The sequence below is a fragment of the Amblyomma mixtum genome, chromosome 1, assembly GCF_055824585.1.
Source record: "Amblyomma mixtum isolate Tamu chromosome 1, ASM5582458v1, whole genome shotgun sequence".
In the NCBI taxonomy this organism is placed as follows: Eukaryota; Metazoa; Arthropoda; class Arachnida; order Ixodida; family Ixodidae; genus Amblyomma; species Amblyomma mixtum.
In genome coordinates, this window is record NC_143012.1 from 103,851,740 (window position 1) to 103,867,688 (window position 15,949).

Sequence of the window (15,949 nt, forward strand, 5' to 3'; positions counted from 1 at the left end):
GGAAAGGAAAGAGTTTTAGGAAACAGGAAATCAGTTTGCAAGAGCCGCGCATGACATTTTCGCTGACCCAAGCTATTGCGTAAACGGGCCGATACGACTCCGGGATGCCTGCCTTGCGTGTTGCTACTAACAACGTGACGGTGGCACCGCGGCGCAGCATGATGGTACGAGTGCAAAGCAACTCACCCATAGTAGTACGTTCTGGCGGAAAGACACTTGCGTGCCCCTTCTCCTTAAGCGCCGCAAGAGGCCGTGTTCACTTACGGGATCGCTGAGCGGTACACTCTACCTTACCAATTTTGGAACTGAGTTCTAGCCTATTGCGAAAGCAACAGCCGTTGCATATGTTACCGATCTTGTTGACCCCGGTGAAATATGTGCTTAGAATCGCCGTCGCCAGCAGGACGAGATGCAGCCAACCTTCTGTCTGCCGTGAACATCAATCACGGCTTGTCGGCGGGTCAGAGGCAGCACATGTAAGAGCTGCTTCACGATTTCGCCGTGTGCTTTGCCACGTCCTCAAAGCTAGGGCGGACCAGAGCAGCCATACACCGCATTACTGTCGACGAGGAGAAAAGCCCGATATCCCAGCATCCATGCCTAGTCCAACGGTCCAGCGGCCCCTGGGCTTCGCCTTTGATGCTGGGGTTGGTGGAGAAAACAACACTTTGCGACTCTGCGTCGATTATCGGAAGTTGAATCGAGTCGCGAAGCGCGACGTATTCCCACTCCCAGATATCGATAAGGCCTTGGACGACTGCGTGATGCTAAATATTTCTCCGCACTCGACCTTAAGAATACCTATTGGCAATCGAAGTGAACGAAAGAGACAGAGAGAAGACACCATTCGGGACCCCTGGCGGCGCTTATTAATTCAAAGTCCTGCCCTTGGGCGTCTGTTTTGTCCCAGCAACCTTCCAACGCACGATGGACATCGTTCTCTCTGTACTGAAATGGCAGACGTGCCTAGTGTACCTTGATGATGTCGTCGTTTTTGCTCCTGTCTTCGAGGAACACCTCAACCCGCTGAGAATGGTGCTACATGCCCTCCGTTCCGCGCAATTGACTATTACAGAAACCTCAGAAATGCCACTTCGATTACCAGGAGTTCCGTTTTTTCGGTCATGTGATCAGTGCTGAGGGCGTTCGGCCACACCGCGAGAAGACTGCTGCTTTGGGACAGTTTCCGTGCACGACCGACAAAAAGCCAGTTGCAGTGGATTTGCGCCTCTGTGCTTACTACAGGCATTTCGTCGAAAAGTTTTCAACGGTTGCCGAATCCCTATCCTTTTGCATGGCAAGAGGGTCGAGAGGCCGCCTTCAACGAGTTACGCAGGCAGCTCCTGACAGTCCCGATATTCGCCCATTTTGATAAGCAAGCTGCCGCCGAAATTCCTGCCGACACCAGTAATCTTGGTCTTGGCGCTATTCTCGTTCAATGGCAAAATGGAAGTGAGAAAGTTAAAGCGTACGCTAGCAGCTCCCTGTCGAAATCAGAGGAAAATTACTCCACTGTATAAAAGGAATGCCTTGCGGTAGTCTGGGCGATCAGCAAGCTCCGACCTGATCTGTGTGGTCGCTCGTTTCGAGCTGTGAATATCATCATTCGTAATGCTGGCTTGCCAACCTCAAAGACGCCTCGGGTCGGCTTGCGAGGTGGAGCCTCCGGCTCCAAGAATACGACATCACAGTTGTTTACAAGTCCGGTCGTAAGCAAAACGATGCCGACTCTCACGTGCACCTGTTGACGTTGCCTCGCCTCACACCGAAGAAATGACTTCCCGTTTTTCGCTGTTGTCATCATCATCATCATCATTAGCCTTACTTCGCCCACTGCAGGGCAAAGGCCTCTCCCATGTCTCTGCAATTAACCCTGTCCTTCATCAGTTGCGGCTACTGTATCCCCGCAAACTTCTTAATCTCATCCGCCCAACTAACTCTCTGCCGCCCCCTGCTACGTTTGCCTTCTCTTGGAATCCACTCCGTTACCCTTAAGGACCAGCGGCTATCTTGCCTTCGCACAACATGCCCTGCCCAAGCCCATTTCTTCCGCTTGATTTCAACTAGGATGTCATTAACCCGTGTTTGTTCCCTGACCCACTCCGCCCTCTTCCGATATCTGGACGTTACACCTATCATTCTTCGTTCCATAGCTCGCTGCGTTGTCCTTAACTTAAGCTGAACCCTCTTTGCTAGCCTCCACGTTTCTGCCCCATAGGTGAGTACCGGTAAGATACAGCTGTTGTATATGCTGTTTTGACGTCGTCCCATAGGGCTCAGCGTCACCGGGCCAACCCCTAGTTGCGCACGCGCATCGAGCATGTCGAGGGCCTTGAAGTAGTTGTTCCACGGGCTATCGAGCGCGGTTTGTGCTGGTACAGCGTCCGATATCACGTCCTGTACAAGAGGAACTTGGCGCATAACAAGGAAAATTTCTTCTGGTTGTGACCTCCGAACGAAGAGCTGTCGGCCGGCCATTTGGTTGTCACCTGTACATTCGCACGCATCCATTCCAAGTGCTACTGGCCAAAGTTGCTGTCTTCAGTCCAGCACTACGTGAAGACGTGCCGTGACTGCTAGCGGCGAAAAACGCCATCGTGAAACCTGCAGGGCTAATGCAACCCATATCGACGCCTACAGTGCCATTTCAAAAGTGGGCGTGCACCTGCTGGGCCCTCTGCCACTGTTGTCATCGGGAACAAATGGATCGTTGCGGCGACTACTTGATGCGGTACGCAGGCACACAGCCGCTGCGCCGCGCTATTGCTACCGAAGTGGCCCAGTTTTGTAGCAAGAGCTACACTACCCACAGTCTCGCCATTTTACCGTGCGTCTGCAAGGCGAGTTGTGCGCATGCGCGAGGAGCCGAGTGACCTCAGAGCACGCAGCTGGTGTGGCGCGCCGCGCGCCTCGCAGCTGCTTGACCGCGGAGCAGACGCCGCTCGCCTCGCCAGTTGTGTGCCTGTGCGAGAAGCCGAGTGACGTCGGAGCTGGTGCGCCTTAGTGAGCATGCGCCATGGGAGCGGACACGCTGTGGTGTGAGTGTAAAACGGGTGTGATGCAGTAGCAGAGAGCCATTGCCATTGAGAAGGTAGCCGTTGAGCAGCTTCGCAAACATGATCAGCTCGGCTCGCCCGACCCTGTGGTTGTGGCCTGGGAGCTGGCTGTCGGCAAAAGGAAGAACGATCGGTGCAAGGCCAATAGAGCAGCGGAAACGGCTGAGGAGCGAGAAGAGCCCCTAGCCAAGAGGCGGCGTCAGGACGCGGATTGGTTCCAGCGTCGCGCTTTGAACCAGCTGGGTGAGCCATCTTCCGAGGACGTGAAAGCTCGCCGCAGGACCGACCACGTGACCAGACTGACTGAATGTAACCAGGGGGGAAATGTAGCTCGCTACGTATATCCTAGAAAAGCTGAGCTAAGCCAATGCAAATTTTGTAACATCCATCGTCTTGCGTTACGGTGCACCATCGGTCGTCATCACGGACCGTGGCAACGCCTTTATGGCTGAATTATTGCGGGCCTTCTTCGAGCTTACTTACACCAGCCACAGGAAGACCACAGCATGTCATCCGCAAACAAACAGACTGTCTGAACGCCTCAACGCCTCAACTCGCAGACATGATTTCTATGCATGTCGGCGTTGAACATCGCGTGTGGGACGAAGTTCTCCCGTATGCAACCTTTACCTACATTGCGGCAGAGCAGGAAACGACCCCTCCTACCCCTTTCCAGCTGGTCTACGTACGCCGTCTTACAACTACGCTGGATGCCATGCTCCCTACGCGTCACGGCGAAGATGACAACGATGCCTATGCTGACGTCGACATATGTCCAGCGGGCTTAAGAAGCCCGCCAGCTCGCAAGATGACGAATTCAGCAACAGCAATACATCTACGCTGGTCGCTATAACCTCCCGCGCCGAGACATTCGGTATGTACCCGGCTGTTTTGTGTGGCTATGGACATCCGTGCGCCGCGGAGGGCTCTCCGAGAAGCTACTCCGCCGCTACTTCGGTCCATACGAGTTAGTTCGGCGCCTAGCGACCTCGCCTGCGAAGTTTTACCGCGGGACCAGAGATCCTTACCAAGGCTGCGCCGTTCGACTGAGGCATGAAACCTTATCACGCCAGGCTGCAACCCACTGTTTTGCCAGCTCAGGTGTACTCCACGAATGCTCTCCGCTCCCCACGGTGCACATAACTTTGCCACCGTGACCTCCTTCTGTTCGTTGCTGCCACTTTGAATGAGGGAGTAATGCTGCGTGCTCACGAGAGCAGACGACGAGAATAAAGTGGGTGAGCCAGCATTCTAGTGCAGTGCCAGTGCGACTGTGGCAAGTCAGGAGTTGTCGACAGAAATGTCACGCTTTTCAATTGGTCGAAATGGTCGTAACGTTACAGTGCGCGAATTCACACGGGGCCAATTGTACTTTGACTCGTAGCCTTGCAGCCAATTAAAAGGATGATATAGAAATAAAGCCGAGAAGGAAATTGGTCGACTTGGGGAATCGAACCAGGGTCTCCGGAGTGCGAGACGAGCACGCTAACCACTCCGCCATGCCAGCTCGATGGTTTGGAATGAACAAAGGCGCGTCTAGAGAATACGGTGTCTTCGTTTACTCCCATCTTCCTCTCTTCCCGTTACGGCGAGGTTCAGGTGTCCACCGAGATATGCGAGACAGCACATTTCCTTTCCTCGAAAACCAATTTACCGACGAGCAAGGTGTAGAGCCGTATGGGCGATGGCGTTCTGTGGACTCCCTGGCAGCGTTGCAAAACGCTGTCGCGTTTCACTCTTGGAGGAGAAGCTTATCTTAACCACACATCAGTGACACAAGCAGCAACACCACGCTTAAGGCTTTCGACTCACCACACTTTAGGTCAACAAAGCACCGCCCTGAATTTTTTTCGTTGCTGCATGTTTGACGTTTGATTTTTGGATATTTAATTAATTGGCTTACTTCTGTTTGTTTATGTGTATGACTTTCCCAAACGAAGAACTCGGTTTGCATTTCGTTTAGTCCTTGTTTTGTTCATATTCTATTGCCCGAAGAAGAAGTGTTTTTAAATTATTATTTGCTATCTTCATTCTTTACACTGATGTTATTTGTTCTCCTGCTTGAGCCGTAAAGGCCTCCAGTATTGAAGAAATAAAATAAATAAGTAAAAGTGGTTCTCGGAAAAATTTATTTCGCTGCGGAGCCAGCTTCAGTAGAATTGTTGGAGTACGCATGCCAGCATTGCTCCGTTCGCCGCAATTTTTCTTTCCCAACGAACCATGTATCAGTGAGTTCTACCAAGTCGGTATCACATGAGTTGATAGCTGCGCTGACACTGATGGAAGAGCCCCAATGGTGGGACTAAAATGGAAAGACTTCATAATATGCGCTCACCCTGGTATTGTGAAGGATGTGGCAGTCCATAACTACAGCGCAAACGACAGGACAGAGATGAAGAAGGGACACCACACTGCGCTGAGTGGTGTCCCTTCTTCATCTCTGTCCTGTCGTTTGCACTGTAGTTATGGATCATCAAAAACACCAACTCGCCCAACAAATGCTTTTGTGATGTGGCAGTCCTCGGAAAGGTGTACTGTAGCGACCACAGATGGTAAAGTCTCCAGTTAGCGTACAAATTAAGAGGCAACAGGGAAAAAAGTAGCGAAGCAGAAGCCCATTAACGACTTAGCGGTAAGAGGAGAAGTGGAGGAATTCAGGATATCTCTACATTAACGATATTCGGCTCTAACTGAGGGATACGGTATTAATGATAAAAGAAAGAACGATAATCTCGCAGCTACACTTATTGAGTGTGCAGTAGAAGTAGGCTGTAGGATTGCTCGACAGGATGCTGACAAGCTATTTCAGGACACGCAAAATCTTGTTAAGAATTCTTCGAAAACATAGCGCAAAAACGACACGGACGATACAGAACTGGAGAGGACAGGCGCTAACTTGCAACTTTATTTTCGAAATGCCACCCCGTCTAATATACAGGAGCCGATCACCACCGTCAAGCGATGAGCATGCGCAAAGAAGAGCACAAGAGAGATAAGAGCGTGTGGAAAATAAGCAATTAGGAAAAATTACGATAAAATAAGAAAAAGAAAAACATGATGCCGGGGGAACAAACGAACAGAAAAGAGACATCGCGTACTGAAACTTATTTACAGCAAAAGTGCGCTTTTCAAGCTTGTCAAGGTATAGAGGGAAACAAATAACGCGGCAAAAATGAGGCGATAAAAAAATCGAGTGAAAGATGAAGGGAGTGTACAAGGCTCTACACGAAGACAAACATCTGGTGAAGAAAGACAGAGTGACAATGGGGAAATTATATTTATGAGCATGGCAAGGGAAGTAAAAGGTAACAGCAAATTAGGCCGGAATCAGACAAGGGCTGTGAAAATGTATAGTAAAACGAAAAAATTAAAAACTAGGAAACTAAAAACTACATGTATATGAAAAAGAGACAGAAAGAACGAAACAGAAAAGCATAAAAATAGAAGTATAGACTCGAGTGTAGAGGGCTCCACGCTAAAAAAACGAGGGGGGGGGGGAGGCTAAATTACCATTGGTGAATGGGATATGCAAATATGAGAAATGGAAATAGCAAACGAAGTAAAAGGCAATAAAACTCCAAGGAATAGAAGAAAGCACATAGCAGCATAGCAGCAGAAGACACGAGGAACCCGAGCGACAACAATAAAACGCAAAGGAAAAGCGGAACCATTCCAGTTCACCCCAACAAGAAAGGATGCTTACGGAAAGCAGTCCTGAGGACTAGTTCACTCCTACAGGCAGCCATCCAGGAATTCAACCTCACTCTCAAGTAATTGAATAGAAGGTACGCTGACGCACTTCCTCCCAGCTTTTCTTATAAAATACGCCTTCATGACTTCACGCGATGTTTTTCCTTTAGCGGATGTTAAGAGTTCAGTGTTATCTATTTTTGGATGGCATCCGTTCTCTTGCTCTGTTTCACATGCTTTGCAATGGTCGGCTAGGTTACTTCCTGATTTGTTGCGTACGCATAATCTATGTTCTCTCGCCCTCTCATTAAAGCATCTTCCTGTCTGCCTAATGTAATGACGCCCGCAACTGACAGGAATTCTGTACACAACGTTCGCCTTGCGTTCCGTAAACTTAATAATAATAATAATAATAAAACTAAAATAATAATAATAATAATAACAATAATAATAATGGTTTTATTTTCGCCTAATGAGTACATGGCGCGGGAGACCCCCAGTAAAAGCTGTCACAGGCGACAGCTTGACAAAGCCGGAGGCCCCCCTATACACTTGACAGCATCATAGGCGCAATGAAACGGCATGTCTCATCCAAAAACAAAATAGAACAAATAGAACTTCGTTTGATGTCTCGTCGTGCAGTCATCTCGTTTTACCATTTTCTTGGTGCAGACCTTGGAAAGCTTACAAGGGGCAGATAAAGCTACTTGGACACTATAACGCGCTGCCAGCTTCTTAAAATTATGTGAAAACCTACGATAATGTGGTATTACCTGGACAGGAGTCTAGCTTTTTTCCCTTCGCTTCCCTGCTGACTACAGGAAACCTTGGAGGCTTTCCGTTTTTGTCAAAGCTTTCGCACACTGCGAATATACATTCTACGGGGAATCCAGCCTCTTGCAGGCGCCGGTCTTACTCATGGATGCTAGCGGTCATGTGGTGCGTGCAGGATTTTGTTGCTGCTCCGTGAAGACAGGAAAACACGATAGCCCGCTTAACAACTGCGCTTGATTTTGGTGATCGGGTCCTATATATTAGGTGTGGTGGCTTTTCGAAAATAAAGTTGCAAGTTAGCGCCTGTCCTCTCCAGTTCTGTGTTTTCCTTTCTTTTTTGCGCTATGTTCTCGAAGAACAGTTACCAACTAGCCCAAACCAAGCCACTGTTACATCAAATTTCTCCTACATTGGGCTCTTTCCTATCCTCACCTGCCACCCTTCATCCTGTGATCGCCACAACTACAAGTCAATCGAGGCGTCTTGCTTGAGACGGCGACTCATCCCTTGAGAGCTGCAAGCCTTATTGGGAGCCGTGCCACCATCGTGCACGAAGAATCTGCAAGATTCTGGAAAGTGAGTACTGGAGACAAGTTAGGCTATGCCATGATTAGCTTCGAGTCCTCGTTTTCGAGCAGCCTACGGGAAATCCTAGAAGGCTAGCGGAATTTAAGAAGCAAGCAGCGCAGACGACTGAGTTCTTGTGGCAACGAGCGCGTCTTGGTCTGCCGAAAACCCGGAAGTAATTGCAAGGAACAGGTGAAGACGTCACCATTCTGGGAAGCGCTGTCATTTCCCCTGAAATGATGAAATTTTTAAAGAAAGGACTGAAGTTTGCGTACCAGATCCCAGTGCAAAGAAAGGCATGCATCAGTCGCGTGTGTTCGTCAAACGGCGGCAAGAGCAAAGGAAAAGGACAGAGAGCGTCTGATTGAAGATGGGATCGCCTGCCTCGAGAGTAATGAAAGGCACCTGATCAACAGAAAACCCCCGTTTCAAAAAGTGACCGCTTATCTGCACCTACAGAATCTGGTTGCTTTGCAGTGCAGCAAAGAACTTGGCTTTGCCATCTTACCAGCAGACATGTTGAAAGAAAAAGCCCTCTCCGCCATCCAAAAGAAATTTAACCAAGTCAAGTTTGGCCCGAAGCGGTGCCGTCGTTCTGCAATTCATCCACTGGAAGAGCTAGGTCTCGAAATTCTGCGTAAAGCTGTGGAAAAGACCCAAAATGAATGTTTAGAAGTATTTCACACTGTCAAAACACACGAGCCTGAATGTCCGTTCGGGGTCATAGTGTCCGAGAACGGCACCTGGGAAAATCTTGTTAGCTCCTTCCTTCAACGGCACCTTAACACCTTGAAGACTGAGGATCAGTTCCTCATCTGAAGTTCAAAAGAATTGGGTCAACCTCGAGCAGAAGAATTGGTCGTCAACCTCGAGCATTGTCCTTTTTGTGAAGTGAATGTTTTTCAATAGACATAGAAGACCTTTATTATTCAGTGCCTCATGGAGAGTTGCTCTCGGTGCTCCGTGAAACAATATGTGAAATCGGGGAAATAGCCTTCCGGAACGAAGCGACAACCAGCAGCGATTCTTTCCTGTTTTTGGTGGAATTTTCCCTTGCGTCCACAGGTATCTTTTCAGACGGACATTACTATATTAAAAAAGATGCATTTGTATCGGTTCTTCTGTTGCACCTGTGTTATGCGACCTATTTCTATCCGCTATTGACAAACGCATTAAAGCCAATCTTTCTGACCTTCCTGTTTTAAAAGTGTTCAGATGCGTTGATGATTTCCTTGTTATTTTTAGCAAATGTCGTGCAAGAAAATGCGACGTTGTCAAGGAAGTGTTGAGCATTTTTTCGGAGCACTCTGCTGGGTAAAATTTCACTTGGGAATCACCTACAGATGACCGTGTTCAGTTCTTATATATTGAATTGGACTTCACCAACCTTAATTTCCGCTGGGTGTACCATTCACGAACCAAAAAAACTGGCAGCGGTTTAGCTCTGGTTAAACCAGGAGGATTGCGAAAGCAACGAGGAGAGAGAGAGAGATGATGGAGAGCCGTGGCGACGGCCCCGGCACGTTAGCTATGGGCCACTACTGCGCATGCGCAACTGGCGATCGCTGCTTCGTGATGGCTCTTTTATGCTCCTATGTTCTCAGGGCGCGCAGCAATGCGCCGCTACTGCGCATGCGCAACTGGTGATCGCTGCGGCGTGATAGCTCTTTTATGCTCCTATGTTCTCAGGGCGCGCAGCCATGCGCCGCTACTGCGCATGCGCAACTGGTGATCGCTGCGGCGTGATAGCTCTTTTATGCTCCTATGTTCTCAGGCCGCGCAGCTATGCGCCATTACTGCCCATGCGCAACTGGCGATCGCTGCTTCGTGATGGCTCTTTTATGCTCCTATGTTCTCAGGGCGCGCAGCCATGCGCCGCTACTGCGCATGCGCAACTGGTGATCGCTGCGGCGTGATAGCTCTTTTATGCTCCTATGTTCTCAGGCCGCGCAGCTATGCGCCATTACTGCCCATGCGCAACTGGCGATCGCTGCTTCGTGATGGCTCTTTTATGCTCCTATGTTCTCAGGGCGCGCAGCCATGCGCCGCTACTGCGCATGCGCAACTGGTGATCGCTGCGGCGTAATAGCTCTTTTATGCTCCTATGTTCTCAGGCCGCGCAGCTATGCGCCATTACTGCCCATGCGCAACTGGCGATCGCTGCTTCGTGATGGCTCTTTTATGCTCCTATGTTCTCAGGGCGCGCAGCCATGCGCCGCTACTGCGCATGCGCAACTGGTGATCGCTGCGGCGTGATAGCTCTTTTATGCTCCTATGTTCTCAGGCCGCGCAGCTATGCGCCATTACTGCCCATGCGCAACTGGCGATCGCTGCTTCGTGATGGCTCTTTTATGCTCCTATGTTCTCAGGGCGCGCAGCCATGCGCCGCTACTGCGCATGCGCAACTGGTGATCGCTGCGGCGTGATAGCTCTTTTATGCTCCTATGTTCTCAGGGCGCGCAGCCATGCGCCGCTACTGCGCATGCGCAACTGGTGATCGCTGCGGCGTGATAGCTCTTTTATGCTCCTATGTTCTCAGGCCGCGCAGCTATGCGCCATTACTGCCCATGCGCAACTGGCGATCGCTGCTTCGTGATGGCTCTTTTATGCTCCTATGTTCTCAGGGCGCGCAGCCATGCGCCGCTACTGCGCATGCGCAACTGGTGATCGCTGCGGCGTGATAGCTCTTTTATGCTCCTATGTTCTCAGGCCGCGCAGCTATGCGCCATTACTGCCCATGCGCAACTGGCGATCGCTGCTTCGTGATGGCTCTTTTATGCTCCTATGTTCTCAGGGCGCGCAGCCATGCGCCGCTACTGCGCATGCGCAACTGGTGATCGCTGCGGCGTGATAGCTCTTTTATGCTCCTATGTTCTCAGGCCGCGCAGCTATGCGCCATTACTGCCCATGCGCAACTGGCGATCGCTGCTTCGTGATGGCTCTTTTATGCTCCTATGTTCTCAGGGCGCGCAGCCATGCGCCGCTACTGCGCATGCGCAACTGGTGATCGCTGCGGCGTGATAGCTCTTTTATGCTCCTATGTTCTCAGGCCGCGCAGCTATGCGCCATTACTGCCCATGCGCAACTGGCGATCGCTGCTTCGTGATGGCTCTTTTATGCTCCTATGTTCTCAGGGCGCGCAGCCATGCGCCGCTACTGCGCATGCGCAACTGGTGATCGCTGCGGCGTGATAGCTCTTTTATGCTCCTATGTTCTCAGGCCGCGCAGCTATGCGCCATTACTGCCCATGCGCAACTGGCGATCGCTGCTTCGTGATGGCTCTTTTATGCTCCTATGTTCTCAGGGCGCGCAGCCATGCGCCGCTACTGCGCATGCGCAACTGGTGATCGCTGCGGCGTGATAGCTCTTTTATGCTCCTATGTTCTCAGGCCGCGCAGCTATGCGCCATTACTGCCCATGCGCAACTGGCGATCGCTGCTTCGTGATGGCTCTTTTATGCTCCTATGTTCTCAGGGCGCGCAGCCATGCGCCGCTACTGCGCATGCGCAACTGGTGATCGCTGCGGCGTGATAGTTCTTTTATGCTCCTATGTTCTCAGGCCGCGCAGCTATGCGCCATTACTGCCCATGCGCAACTGGCGATCGCTGCTTCGTGATGGCTCTTTTATGCTCCTATGTTCTCAGGGCGCGCAGCCATGCGCCGCTACTGCGCATGCGCAACTGGTGATCGCTGCGGCGTGATAGCTCTTTTATGCTCCTATGTTCTCAGGGCGCGCAGCCATGCGCCGCTACTGCGCATGCGCAACTGGTGATCGCTGCGGCGTGATAGCTCTTTTATGCTCCTATGTTCTCAGGCCGCGCAGCTATGCGCCATTACTGCCCATGCGCAACTGGCGATCGCTGCTTCGTGATGGCTCTTTTATGCTCCTATGTTCTCAGGGCGCGCAGCCATGCGCCGCTACTGCGCATGCGCAACTGGTGATCGCTGCGGCGTGATAGCTCTTTTATGCTCCTATGTTCTCAGGCCGCGCAGCTATGCGCCATTACTGCCCATGCGCAACTGGCGATCGCTGCTTCGTGATGGCTCTTTTATGCTCCTATGTTCTCAGGGCGCGCAGCCATGCGCCGCTACTGCGCATGCGCAACTGGTGATCGCTGCGGCGTGATAGCTCTTTTATGCTCCTATGTTCTCAGGCCGCGCAGCTATGCGCCATTACTGCCCATGCGCAACTGGCGATCGCTGCTTCGTGATGGCTCTTTTATGCTCCTATGTTCTCAGGGCGCGCAGCCATGCGCCGCTACTGCGCATGCGCAACTGGTGATCGCTGCGGCGTGATAGCTCTTTTATGCTCCTATGTTCTCAGGCCGCGCAGCTATGCGCCATTACTGCCCATGCGCAACTGGCGATCGCTGCTTCGTGATGGCTCTTTTATGCTCCTATGTTCTCAGGGCGCGCAGCCATGCGCCGCTACTGCGCATGCGCAACTGGTGATCGCTGCGGCGTGATAGCTCTTTTATGCTCCTATGTTCTCAGGGCGCGCAGCCATGCGCCGCTACTGCGCATGCGCAACTGGTGATCGCTGCGGCGTGATAGCTCTTTTATGCTCCTATGTTCTCAGGGCGCGCAGCCATGCGCCGCTACTGCGCATGCGCAACTGGTGATCGCTGCGGCGTGATAGCTCTTTTATGCTCCTATGTTCTCAGGGCGCGCAGCCATGCGCCGCTACTGCGCATGCGCAACTGGTGATCGCTGCGGCGTGATAGCTCTTTTATGCTCCTATGTTCTCAGGCTGCGCAGCTATGCGCCATTACTGCCCATGCGCAACTGGCGATCGCTGCTTCGTGATGGCTCTTTTATGCTCCTATGTTCTCAGGGCGCGCAGCCATGCGCCGCTACTGCGCATGCGCAACTGGTGATCGCTGCGGCGTGATAGCTCTTTTATGCTCCTATGTTCTCAGGCCGCGCAGCTATGCGCCATTACTGCCCATGCGCAACTGGCGATCGCTGCTTCGTGATGGCTCTTTTATGCTCCTATGTTCTCAGGGCGCGCAGCCATGCGCCGCTACTGCGCATGCGCAACTGGTGATCGCTGCGGCGTGATAGCTCTTTTATGCTCCTATGTTCTCAGGCCGCGCAGCCATGCGCCATTACTGCCCATGCGCAACTGGCGATCGCTGCTTCGTGATGGCGCTTTTATGCTCCTATGTTCTCAGGGCGCGCAGCCATGCGCCGCTACTGCGCATGCGCAACTGGTGATCGCTGCGGCGTGATAGCTCTTTTATGCTCCTATGTTCTCAGGCCGCGCAGCTATGCGCCATTACTGCCCATGCGCAACTGGCGATCGCTGCTTCGTGATGGCTCTTTTATGCTCCTATGTTCTCAGGGCGCGCAGCTATGCGCCATTACTGCCCATGCGCAACTGGCGATCGCTGCTTCGTGATGGCTCTTTTATGCTCCTATGTTCTCAGGGCGCGCAGCCATGCGCCGCTACTGCGCATGCGCAACTGGTGATCGCTGCGGCGTGATAGCTCTTTTATGCTCCTATGTTCTCAGGCCGCGCAGCTATGCGCCATTACTGCCCATGCGCAACTGGCGATCGCTGCTTCGTGATGGCTCTTTTATGCTCCTATGTTCTCAGGGCGCGCAGCCATGCGCCGCTACTGCGCATGCGCAACGGGTGATCGCTGCGGCGTGATAGCTCTTTTATGCTCCTATGTTCTCAGGCCGCGCAGCTATGCGCCATTACTGCCCATGCGCAACTGGCGATCGCTGCTTCGTGATGGCTCTTTTATGCTCCTATGTTCTCAGGGCGCGCAGCCATGCGCCGCTACTGCGCATGCGCAACTGGTGATCGCTGCGGCGTGATAGCTCTTTTATGCTCCTATGTTCTCAGGCCGCGCAGCTATGCGCCATTACTGCCCATGCGCAACTAGCGATCGCTGCGGCGTGATGGCTTATGGTTCTCTTAAGGGACGGCCACACTCGGCGGCAAAGAGTAGCCGCCGCGCAAAGCTCCCTTCGTGACAAACCGGTCGAGGTCCGCGATTCTGAAGGAGCGCGCGTGGCACTGCCGTCGCTACAGTGTACTAGAAAGCCTTTGCCCAAAGTATTCTAGTACACTGTACCACCGCCGCTGGCATGTAACTTCAGTAGGAGCCAAGAGGTGGCGACACAGACGCTCACCACGTGACAACGCCGGGCGCCCCTCATTGGTCTCCCCGCTCCGCGGCACGCGGCAAGCCGCCGAAAATGACCCCTCGACCCATTCGCTGCGCGGCAGATCAACCCGCCGCCGCGGCAGGTTTCGCGGCAAGCGGCTTGCCGCCGGCGGCGTGCCGCGCGTGTTTTGCCGCCAGTGTGTCCGTACCTTGACGCTCCTATGTTCTCGGCGCTCGCAAGCGGGGAGGTTGTGGTCGGACACGTCACGTTGGTGACGCTGCGCCGGGCTGAAATTTGACCCCCGATACTCCAGCCGCGTCGACGCGAGACAGCGCCTTGCGACAAGTGGCGTGCATGCGCAGAAATCCATTCGTCCGGCCTGCTGCCTCCGAACAGCGGCTACGCGCTCCGCAGACGACGCGTGCGGTGAATTCTGGGTTCGCTGCTTCGACGCGCCCGGCGGAGATCAGGCACATGTTCCCTTTCGACGCCAGCACCGTCAGAGCGCGCCGAAGCCTCCGGTGGTCAAGCGGCGTCGGCGTATATAGGGTCCCGCTTTGGCCAAGGTGACGTGGCAGTGCCGCGCGCGCGCGTAATATAGGAGGAGAGCGCAAGCTGACGTTTCGCGTCGCCAACGGAAATGCTGACGTCACACCTACTGTTAGGCGCGGCGGCGGCTCCTCGAGCAGCCGGGGGGTTCCACGGGCGACGCGACGAGCGGTTAGACTTGACGTAGTATTAAGGCGAAAGCCTTTAATGTCTCATGGAGAGTCGGCGTTCCTGGCCTGGTGTGACGCGTGTGCGTATGGGCTCCGGCCAGTTCTCCTATTTTGACCGACTTTTGACCTTCCGCCGAATCTTATTGTGTCTCCCGAAGTTCACGAAGGTGCTCGGCACCTGCCCAGCCCAATTTCGGGACCGGCACTCCGTTTTTGTGACCTGCATGGACACTTGTTTCCACCGAGTCCAGCGCCAGCCTTGTTAAGCCTACCGCCGCTGGCGATAGGCTCTGCTTCGCAGCCGGGCCCAGTGCTTCGCCAAGCATGGACGTCGTCACCGTGGAGGGGGAGGATCTAGCCCCTCAAGATTATATACCCACGGACTGGACCTACGTAGCCCGCTGCTACGAACGCGGCTCCGCCGCTTCTTCATCGAAACGCACTCCCAAGTCACCGCTGGCGGAGACGCCTTCCGCGTCCGCCCAGCATACCGCGTCCCAGCAGCTACCTCCCTCCACGTCACGTAAGCTACCTCGAGGTGCACCGTCACTGCCACGTCTCCCTCTTGAAGACTTTAAAGTCATCATTCGCCCTCGCGGGGGCCTCAATCTGCGTTCCTGGGGCGAGAACGCTCTTCGCAGAGCAATCACCTCAAGCCTTCGTTTGACTTACTCCGATACCGCAGAGGACCGCCTTCGGGTGAATTTCGTTCACAACACCCTCACCTTTAGCACCCCGAACCGGGACCGCGCCATTACTTACACGAAGCTACAGGAAATCATCCTGGACCCGACAAGCTACCCAGTTGCCACCTATTTGGCCCCACCAGGCGCATACGTCCGAGGTATCATTCACCACCAGTACGTGGATGAGACCCAGGAGGAAATCATGGAGTACTTGATACCCCAGAATCCAGAACACTGCATTCTCTACGCCCGCCGTTTAGGCAAGACCCAATCTATTGTCATCACTATCGCAGGGACAAAGGTCCCCAGCCAAGTCTCCTACGCAGGAAGTGCTGTG

The 15,949-nt window shown here is 53.0% G+C and overlaps 1 protein-coding gene across 1 annotated transcript in view; it reads left to right on the forward strand.

Annotated features, from left to right (window-relative positions):
• The first annotated feature begins 596 nt into the window (after positions 1-596).
• LOC149367380 (pancreatic triacylglycerol lipase-like) overlaps positions 597-15,949 on the forward strand; it is a 146,626-nt gene continuing 131,273 nt past the window's right edge. Inside the window, exons 1-2 of the mRNA XM_089573758.1 lie at positions 597-647; positions 3,068-3,299. Of these exons, the coding sequence (XP_089429884.1) occupies positions 597-647; positions 3,068-3,299 (283 nt within the window). The remainder of the gene's footprint in view (positions 648-3,067; positions 3,300-15,949) is intronic.